This window comes from Hordeum vulgare, chromosome 7H (genome assembly GCF_904849725.1).
Source record: "Hordeum vulgare subsp. vulgare chromosome 7H, MorexV3_pseudomolecules_assembly, whole genome shotgun sequence".
NCBI lineage: Eukaryota > Viridiplantae > Streptophyta > Magnoliopsida > Poales > Poaceae > Hordeum > Hordeum vulgare.
This window is the reverse complement of record NC_058524.1, coordinates 451,061,601-451,071,986: the sequence shown is the minus strand read 5'-3', so window position 1 is coordinate 451,071,986 and position 10,386 is coordinate 451,061,601. Positions and strand designations below refer to the sequence as shown.

The 10,386-nt window shown below is 40.6% G+C and overlaps 1 protein-coding gene across 1 annotated transcript; it reads left to right on the top strand.

The window, feature by feature from the left end:
- Positions 1–856: 856 nt before the first annotated feature.
- LOC123407193 (DEAD-box ATP-dependent RNA helicase 31) lies at positions 857–8,483 on the top strand. The gene is made up of 11 exons (XM_045100270.1): positions 857–2,465; positions 3,674–3,780; positions 5,412–5,467; positions 5,564–5,788; positions 5,870–6,076; positions 6,148–6,234; positions 6,316–6,411; positions 6,486–6,701; positions 7,078–7,260; positions 7,746–7,985; positions 8,108–8,483. Exons 1-10 carry the CDS (start codon positions 958–960, stop codon positions 7,971–7,973), a joined length of 2,913 nt encoding a protein of 970 aa, XP_044956205.1. The 5' UTR covers positions 857–957; the 3' UTR covers positions 7,974–7,985; positions 8,108–8,483.
- The last annotated feature ends 1,903 nt before the right edge of the window (positions 8,484–10,386 follow it).

Here is a 10,386-nt window from a genome sequence, read left to right as displayed (position 1 = left end):
TATTGGGTTTTAAAGGAGTTTTCAATGGCATATCAAGATCGCACTCTTTTCCTTATGAGTTTTCTCTCAAACTTTCTCATAAAGGTTTTAATGAGGCAATAACTTCTCAAAGATCATATGTCATACTTTTTGTTTTCCCTATCAGGGGTTTTGAAGGAAGTACTCAAGACATATTTATCGTTCTCTAAATTCACTAATGACTTTTCTCCTTCTTCAAAGATTTTTCTCATATTAGTTATCAAGAGTCAATAATCACTATATGTTGTATACTTTTCTCCTTATTTTTTCCATTGGGTATAAAGGAGTTTTAACAACAGGTCAAATACTACTCTCCTCGTATTTTTTCCACATGATTTTTAGAAAAAATTTCTGAAGATCAATGAAGATGATAATCATCCTCAAAGGCAAGCAAGTCTTTATCAAGATGATGTATATTCGCAAAGACAAGTATTGATTAGAGAGAGAGTGTTGGGAATTAATTAATAGGTCAATTGAGAGTTAATCACTGCATTGTCGGTTGCCATATGTCAACAACTATTTTTTGTAACCGTCATGTACTTACTGTCTTTGTATTGTGTATATATAACCTTAGTCATAATCAATAAGAGAATGTTCAATCATTTTACTTTTACATCTACTCCCCTGTCTCGAATACTTGTTGTTGAGAAAAACTAGATTAGTTTTCTAACAACAAATGCTATGATACGGAGGGAATAAACAGTAACTCCACTATGGGCAATTTTATTGCTCCCGGAGAGAAAAATGAAGCGACTTCTTTCAGATCTGAGAATCGGACGGCCACGAGAGCTCACCAAAAATCAACTTCAACTCGCTCAGAGAATCTCTGATCAGCATTCCCTCTTGACAACCTGAACCTAAAGCCTCCCCAAAATGCCATAAGCCCCGAGACGCCGCCGTCTCCCCCTTAAACCCTAAACTCAATCCCGCACCTCCGCCATGCGAGGCCGCAACCACCTGCTTGGCTTCCTCCGCCGCGCCGCGGCAGGCTCCTTCTCCGCGGCCCGCCGTTCTGATTATCTCTCCCACCTACACCCGATCCCGCCGGGAAATGGTGCCGCCGTTCCCATCAGCACGCGCTTCCTCTCCTCGCGCACCGGCGGCGCCGCGCGGAGCCTAATCGAGGACGAGGCCGACCTCAGCGACTGGGTCAGCGACATCAAGGCCGACTCCTTCAACCTTGGCATCAGCAGCGGCGACGAGCGCGAGGCCTCCACTCGCAACCCCGCTGCCTCCAGGGGAGGCCGAAGAGGGAGGGATTCGGGGGGACCGCCGACGAGGTCGAGGTTTGATGGCGGTGATTTCGGCGGCGAGAGGCGTGGTGGTCGGTTCGACAGCGATAGGCGTGGTGGTCGATTCGGTGGCGATAGGCGTGGTGGTCGATTTGGCAGCGATAGCCATGGTGGTCGATTTGGCAGCGATAGCCGTGGTGGTCGATTTGGCAGCGATAGCCGTGGTGGTCGATTCGGGGGTGATAGGCCTGGCTCTGATCGAAGGGGGAGGGTGGCGAGTTCTGATCTCAGTGATGATGGTGAGTCTGGGTTTGGTTCTGGGAGGGGAAGGCGAGGGCGGGGCGGGATGTCTTCAGGGTTTTCACAGAGAGGAGGGAGGGGAGGTGATTTTGTTGATGAGGCTGGGTTTCGGTCTTCGAGGGGTCAGCACGGCCGGGGCGGGAGGGCATTGAGTGTGTCACACAGGGGAGGGAGGTATGGTGATTTGGATGATGAAGAGTCTGGGTTTGGGTCTCCCAGGGGAAGACGAGGTCGTGGTGGAAGGACATCAGGTTTGTCAGGCAGAGGACGCATGGGAAGCGACCTGGATGATGGCGAGGATGACAGCGGTGAAGAAGTTGGCTTTGGGTCTCCCAGGGGAAGACGAGGCCGTGGTGGACGGACATTAGGTTTGTCAAGCAGAGGAGGCAGGGGAAGCGATCTGGATGATGAAGAGGATGACAGTGGTGACAAAGTTGGTTTTGGGTCTCCCAGGGGAATTCGTGGCCGTGGTGGAAGGATGTCAAGTTTGTCACGCAGAGGAGGTACGGAAAGTGATTTCGACGACGAGGATGATGATGATGATGATGATGATGATGCGATTGAGTTTGGAGCTTCTGGTGGAAGGCATGATCATGGTGGGGGAGCAAAAAAGTTGGGGAGTTTGGGATCACGTAGAGGGGGTAAAGTCAGGGATGTTGATTTTGGTGATCGACGGTCAAAGGGTTGGAAAATATCTGATTCTGGTTCATCAGAGGATGATAGTGAGTCAGAGGAAGTTGATGAGGATGATAGGCCATCAGGTTTTGAGGATGATCTCTCTGGTGATGATTCTGGCCAGGAGGATTTATTGAACAGTGCAGCTAAGAAATCTGTCTCTTCTGAGTCGGTTGAACAGGAGAGTGTATTGGGCACAAGAGATAATGGTGGTGCTGATTCGTATTTGAGTCAGAGAAGGTAGCTCTTGCTCAACCTTTCTCTAATTCACAATAAATATATCCTGCCATTGTTATGGAATGTTTCTGTATGTGTTGTGTATTGTTTTCTTTTCTCTATGGCAACTAGTTAGATTGTTACTTTGTGATCATATATCCGTGCATAGGATAGATATGTTAGGTCGTGCATATATTTGAGTTGTGAAGCGCGTGAATGGCTGCTTGGTATCTCGGGTCTTTCTTATTCACTTTTGTGATATTTGCCTAAATGTTAGTTTAACAAATAGAGTGCTTTCATCCCAATTAACACTCTACTTAGTTATCATATGCGAAGTTAATAAGAACTTCTATAGCTGCCTCAACTTGGCCGCAGCCTCCTATCCTTGGAAGTGCAAACAGATATTTAGTATTTGCCTGTTGTTGGGTGTGTTTTCATCAGGTTCCATGATCCTTTGGATGTGGGGTGGGTTATGAGAAACTTCAGTATTGTTCTATCCTCAATTCTGATCAATGTAGGACATTAGGCCAGTGAAGGAAATGTATCTTATTCATAGTCATGCACTACTAGAAACCGTTACTGACTACTATTCAAGTATCACTATCTTAATCTGGTTTGATTTCATATAGATGCATTAGTTGGCTTTGTATTGGAAGTTATCCTTAATTCTAATAATTTTTAGGACCTTAGGCCAGTGAAGAAAATATATCTTGTTCAGAGTCATGCTCTACTAGAAACTGTTATTGACTACCATCCAAGTATCATTATCTTCTTAGTGACTCACTTAATCAGGATTGATTTCATCTAGCTGCATTAGTTTACTTCTGTACTGGAAGTGCACAAAGGATGCACATTTTAAATCATGATGACTTGTCAATAACAATCCACTTACTTGCAACAGTGAATGGACATATGAAAAACAAAAATGGAGGTAGTGTCTATTTTCACAACCATACCATAATTTGAGTTGCTTAATGATTCTTTTCTTAGTTTTTAAGATGTTATTTTGTGACCCCACCATGTGATAAGAAAAATAAAATATGTGCTATCATTATGGTCGGATTGTTTTGGCTTATTACGTCCTTATGATCGCTAATTGGCCATCTGCATTGTTTCTAAATAGTTGCAGACATGTATTGAGATTTAAGAGCATATGTGCTGATAACGCAGCTATCAACCTTTTAATCTCTAATGCCCTGTCCTGTTGGATTTTCTTTCGTTTTACATCACAGGTTTGATGAATGTTCCCTCTCTCCTGCGACGTTAAAAGGTGTTAAAGCTGCTGGTTATGAACGGATGACTGCGGTTCAGGAGGCCACTCTTCCTATTATACTTAAAGGTTACCAGTGCTATTTGTATACGTGAACAGTTATGATTTTACTTTATGGTATGCATATCTTTCCCACGTTATGACTCAACAGGCTATACAAAGGGATGAACATTATCCATCACCACTCTCCTTCTAGTATTTTATCTTTTCAATTTCCAAAATATGTCCCCACAACTCCCATTTTCTAAAAATCTCTTCCACTGTTCCTTGGTTAATCCTTTTTATTTTACTGGGTCCCTGATGCCTAAATGCTACCTATTATTCGCTTAGTTGGCTTCATTTCCTTCTCTTTTCTTCACATGCATTTTTGCACCACTCGCCGATGCCACTTTCTCCTTTGTTTTGATGGACTTGAAGAGCCAAGGTGGCGGACAAAAATAAGTAACTGCTTCACGATGTTCTATGGCCCATGTTTTGGTTACTCAAATATTCAACAGGTTAACTTCAATAACTGGCAGGAGGATTTGGGCATTAGACTATAATATGGAAACACATAAGGATTATTCTGTTTGTAGTAATTTCTGTGGTAAAAACACACCCTTGCAGAAAAAAAAGGAATTGCGTTGACCCTGTATTTAATGATTATCAGGAAAGCTAAATTGAGAGATGATGAACACTTGTAGGGTGGAGAGCCAATTGATAGCCCACTCACCCACCTCATCCTTCACCAACCACCACCCTCGGTTTTTTTATGTCTCGTCACTGCCACTGAGGCACAGCGGTATTGTGGACAGAACAAGGAATTGGGGATCAGTGAAGGAGAAGATGCTGGGGGGAAAGACGACAAAAATACCTCAATATTGACCAATGCTGAGTTTACCCTTATACAGCACCCCTCTTGAAAACCTTTCTGTTTATAGCTCCACACTTTCACCAGCCACACAGCTCAGCTATCTTACTAAACAGAACATGCCCGTCAACTCAGTACATACAGAGCATTGCCCATATGTACACTCTCAACAACACAATCCACAGCTTCATTCACTTCTGCGTCATGAGTTTACCTTCAGTCTTGCCAACATAGTTTTCATTTCAAGGCAAAAGCACAATATTCTGAAGTTCTGACTAACGAGCATCCATGAATTAATTGTTCATCTCCTTTATAGGTCAGTTATACCGAATTTCCTTGCTGATTGCAAAAATCAACACACTACAATTAATATGAAAACACATCAGTGGAATTGACCATATGGCCTTATAGTGATGACACTTCCCATAGTTTCTCAGTAGCTAGAACTATAAAAGGTCTAGACAGTATTCAGAAAGCATAAACTATGTATAGATTCCTGAAATTTTTAGTAATGATCTTTCAGCTGGCTCTAACAGCCTATGTATAAATTCTTGAATTACAACAATTAGTTACGAGCCTTCCGAATAAATATAACTGAGACAACCTCACTGAACTTGGACATTGAAGATGGACTTGGCGTGTTTGTGCTGCAAATGAGATTTTTTTCACAGAAGTATTAATATGGGACAAGAAACACGATGTGAACCTTTAGTTGATTTGAGGGGAGGACAATTTGGACGATATTTGATTCTGAACTGTGCCTTGTTTGTCTGTACACAACTGTGGAAATACCGTAACTTAAATTGCATCTTAGTGACTGCTGACAAACTAACAAACCTTTTCTCTGCAGGGAAGGATGTCCTGGCCAAAGCAAGGACAGGAACTGGAAAAACTGTAGCATTCTTGGTGAATACCTTGCTTGAGTATTGATATTTTTCTTGTATTTAATTAATCAGGGCTTCATTCGATCTCAAATTGTAATTCACCATTGTTTGTGTTCAGCTTCCAGCCATTGAAGTTGTCTCCAAATTGCCCCCTCATGACCATGATAAAAAAAGACCACCCATTAGTGTTATTGTTGTGTGCCCGACACGTGAGCTTGCTGATCAGGCTGCTGCAGAGGCTAACAAACTTCTTAAATTCCATCCATCAATTGGAGTACAACTTGTAATTGGTGGCACTAGGATGGCTCTTGAGCAGAAACGAATGCACACAAACCCTTGCCAGGTGATTGGAAACAGCTCGCTGAATAATCCTTGCTCTTCCTATGGTCATATGTTATGATCTGAAAGTAATGCTAATATGCAGATTCTGGTAGCTACACCGGGAAGGCTTAAGGATCATATGGAGAACACACCAGGATTTGCTACTAGATTGATGGGCGTCAAATTCCTTATTCTTGATGAAGCTGACCGCTTGTTAGATATGGGGTTCCGAACTGATATTGAGAGAATAGTAGCTGCACTCCCCAAACAACGTCAAACACTCCTATTTTCTGCTACAGTTCCAGATGAGGTATAATGAGTAAATCCACTCAAGCAATCAGTTTATTTGGTCAACATATACTGAATTTGTACTAATTTTAGGTTCGTCAAGTATGTCATGTTGCCATGAAAAGAGATCTTGAATTTGTGAACACTGTTCAAGAAGGAAGTGAGGAAACACATTCACAGGTACAGTTTCAACCATGTATATGTTAATTGCTTCAACTTTGCTTTATTATCCAACATGATGCTTATTATTACCATATTCAGGTGAAACAAATGCATTTGGTTGCACCACTCGACAAACAATTCTCTATCCTATATGGTCTTCTAACGGACCATATTTCGGAAAATGTTGACTACAAGGTAATTTAATTGTTGACTTTGTGGTGTTTTCCCTAGTCATTATTATACACATATTTATGACAAGACAAATGCAGGTGATTGTGTTTTGTACAACAGCAAAAGTAACAAGTCTTGTTGCTGAACTCCTGTCTGAACTGAAGTTGAACGTACGTGAGATCCACTCCAGAAAGCCACAAAGTTACAGAACCAGGATATCAAAAGAATTTAAGGAATCAAAGGGTCTTATTCTTGTTAGTTCTGATGTATCTGCTAGAGGTGTTGATTATCCTAATGTCACACTAGTTCTGCAGGTAACCAACCTCTTGTATTGTACTCCCTCCGTTCCTAAATATTTGTCTTTTTAAAGATTCAACCACGGACTACATACGAAGCAAAATGAGTGAATCTACACTTTAAATTATGTCTATATACATCCGTATGTAGTCCGTAGTGAAATCTCTAAAAAGATAAATATTTAGGAACGGAGGGAGTAGTTGTCTATGTTCTTAATTTATTTATTGGGCAGATAAGGATTTTCTTTTCTATTTGCTCTTTACAACCACCCAGAAAGATATCTTCCACATGAACTATAAATAACTAGTTATAACTAAATATGAACATGCTTATCTTTGTGTCCTTACACATGTTATTATAAATCGGAGTGAACTGATATGGTGGTCATTGCAGTTGGGAGTTCCTAGTGACAGGGAGCAATATATCCATCGTCTTGGTAGAACTGGCCGCAAAGGTAATGAGGGGAGCGGTGTCTTATTGTTGGCACCATGGGAAGAATACTTCTTGAGAAGTATCAAAGATTTGCCTATTACAGAGGCAACACTACCACTAATTGATTTGGACACTAAACGGAAGGTACAATAGCTCCTTAAGCAGTGCATAACTTATTGTTGGTGTTTCGAATAACAATGGATAGTTTGTTACTGGTCAATATCGATGATAGAAAGTGACACCATCTGAAGAAGTGTTAGACCCTACTTTGATTTAGGAATGCGCTGGTTCTGATCGTTTTCCGGTTGATTTTTTTCCCTCTGTTGACATTTTCATAAATTTCATCACATTAGCCATGGATATGTAGAAGTAGCAAACTGAACCTATGTCTGGAAAGTCATCACAATATTTTTAAGGCACACAATTGACTGAATGTACCAAATAAGTAGAAATATTTTTCGTAAGTGCAACCGTTGAGGGTTGGTCTCAGGTGACTGAAATAGCAAAATGAACCTACATTTGGAAAGCTATTTACATGGAATGTTATCATTAATTTATTTTAAATATTTGTCGAGTTCAATGTGTCATAAATCGTAATGCTATGTTGCACATTCCCATTTTTGTTTTAGGTTGAGAAAGCGCTTGCACATGTGGAGGTGAAAGATAAGGAATCTGCTTATCAAGCATGGCTTGGTTACTATAATTCGAATAAGCAAATCGGCCGTGATAAGTACCAGCTTGTATCGCTGGCTAATGAGTTCAGTAGAAGTCTGGGCCTCAACAACCCTCCAGCACTGACTAAGCTTATCCTTAAAAAGATGGGACTGAGCAACATTCCAGGTCTACGGTCAAAATAATCTTCCATCAAAGTAAGTGTCACTGAATCTACAGTCAGGGTGCTGACAGTATGCTGCTCCATATTGTATGATTATTTCTAGTTCTCTAGCTGAGCAATAAAGCTGTGCATTGATAAACGAGTTGTCTCATACAGATACAGGTCATGCTTGCAGTACGGCGAGCTTCCACATTACTTGTTTTCAGTCTTTCCTTGTAACATGAAAACACACCTTAAATGCATGTCCCTACAAGTATATGCCGTGTTGCATATCCCGGACAAGAGTTTGACTATGGTGAACTATTAGCAAGTTCGCTAGGCATCTGGGAAACAGTATCAGAGTTGGCTCTTGACCTGAACTGGTGATTCTGCCCCCCTTCATATTTAGAGTTCTGTTTCAGTTTCAGTTCAGCCATTTCTTGTATTTGGCGATGTCGCCATGATGAGAATGTTTCCTAGGTCACAAATTCAGTATAGCATGAAAGGAACAAAGTAGTTTCTTTAACAATATTCAGGCTTATTAGATAACTAATACCACACCTGATCCCATGTTTGCGATGTACTCCTTTCGTTCCTAAATATAAGTCTTTTTGGAGGTTCCACTAGTGAACTACATATGGATGTATATTGACATGTTTTAGAGTGTAGATTCATTCATTTTGCTTTGTATGTAGACCCATAATGAAATTTCTTAGAAGACTTATATTTAGGAACGGAGGGAGTAACTTGCAGTCCCAAATATGCAACTTCGGCCATTTGGCAGACACCTTTGGTCGTACCTGAATTTTGATGACCATACAGGCACTTAGGTTTGTTATATGTTTGTTGAACTGATGTAGTATGAATTTCGTTTCAGTTTAATGCCCGGATCCAGTGTTTACAGTTCTAAATTTTCTGATGTCTGTCTATATCATCCCTGCCTGATAAATCTTAGTGACCCAGTTTCGAAAGTTAGATTATATTTACATTGGCCATATCTATTTGGGTGGCGTGTTAGTCTATTGGCACATCGTTTAGAGAAGAGGAACGATTTGACAACCCCATATAGGCTCCGAAAAGATATCTCTCACGTTTCGCTTCAATATTGCATTGAAATGTGAAGTCACGTCTCCAGTAATGAGTTTGAATTACCAGTAACCTTGTGACAGTGACGGACACCTAATTGCGATCATTTTTTGGAGATTGATAACTAGCAACTTGCTAGATAAAACAAAGGTGACAGCCTACTAATCCTGGCAAAATCGTGCGCAGCTTTAGTAAGCTTTGAGTTCGATAGCATGTCGTATTAACATTTTTTTCTTTCTAAAATCTGGGTTATCTCTTCTGGCTTGGAACTTGGGTCCTGAATAGAAGTAAACCTCTTGATGGAAATTTGAATAACCGAGCACATCGCAAGACCTGTTCGTAAGTGAAAACTTGAATGGTAAATTGGTCATGTAAAATGGCACCAGGTAGATTCTCAGCTGGATTTTTCAAGAAACGATACAAGCACACCACACTGCAATACCCGTTGAAAGCATTGCTAAAAAAAAAACCCCGTTGAAAGCAAGCATGTCGGTTAGGACCGGCCTCATTTTCCCCATCGCTCCAGACCGGCCTCATTTTCCTCATCGCATCAAGCCGCCATGGCCTTTCTCGTGGCCCAGGCTGGTAGGCTACGTCGCATCATGTATTCTTAAATAGTTGTAGTTCATTATCTATTTTTTCTCTTCATGTAACTATGACACATTATAATCTATTTATATAACCATGCCACCTCAGCAATCATGTATGTTACTTTGTTTCACTTATTTTTGTGCGTGCGTAGACGGTCATGTTACAAACTTTTGTAGCATGATCTACATATATTTCTACCTTGTATGTTTGGGGCAAATATGTGTAGGTCATGTTACACATTTTTGTTAATAATAGCACCCTGTTTGATTTCAATCCAATAGATTTCTCTTTTTGTACAACATTTTCTCATATGCTTCATGTACTTCATTGTTTTCAAAATATATCCCAAAAGCATTCTTATTTTTTTTTTTGCAATACTTTTAGTTTTTTAGCATGTATTTATTCATGCTTTATTAAGGATCTCGCAGCAACGCGCGAGGCGTCATCTAGTTAAGAAACAAGTTAATCAGGCTCTTTTATCTCTTAGGGTTGGCTGCCAATTAGGCTAGCCTGGCATCCCTATTCTTTTAATAATTTAGGCCAGCTTGGCAAAATTCCTTTTATCTTTGTAAACACTGTGATAACTTAATAAAGTACCGTTGGTTTTGGCCCAGTTTCGACGCAAATTTGGCCCATATTCGGCATTTTCAGCATAAATTGAACAATAGCTATTTTTTTATCACATAGTTCATCACAGAAATCAACACAAATCAAAAAATAGTTTAACAATTCAATACAAATCAAAAATCAACGTAGGTGTTGTCCTTGAGACTCCATAG

What these genes read in the sequence shown, in the direction of transcription:
- LOC123407193 (XM_045100270.1), top strand. Translation starts at nt 958, where the DNA reads ATGCGAGGCCGCAACCACCTGCTTGGCTTCCTCCGCCGCGCCGCGGCA. An exon ending in TCTTCCTATTATACTTAAAG is followed by an intron (nt 3,781 to 5,411) that starts GTTACCAGTGCT and finishes TTTTCTCTGCAG; the next exon opens with GGAAGGATGTCCTGGCCAAA. An exon ending in GAAAAACTGTAGCATTCTTG is followed by an intron (nt 5,468 to 5,563) that starts GTGAATACCTTG and finishes GTTTGTGTTCAG; the next exon opens with CTTCCAGCCATTGAAGTTGT.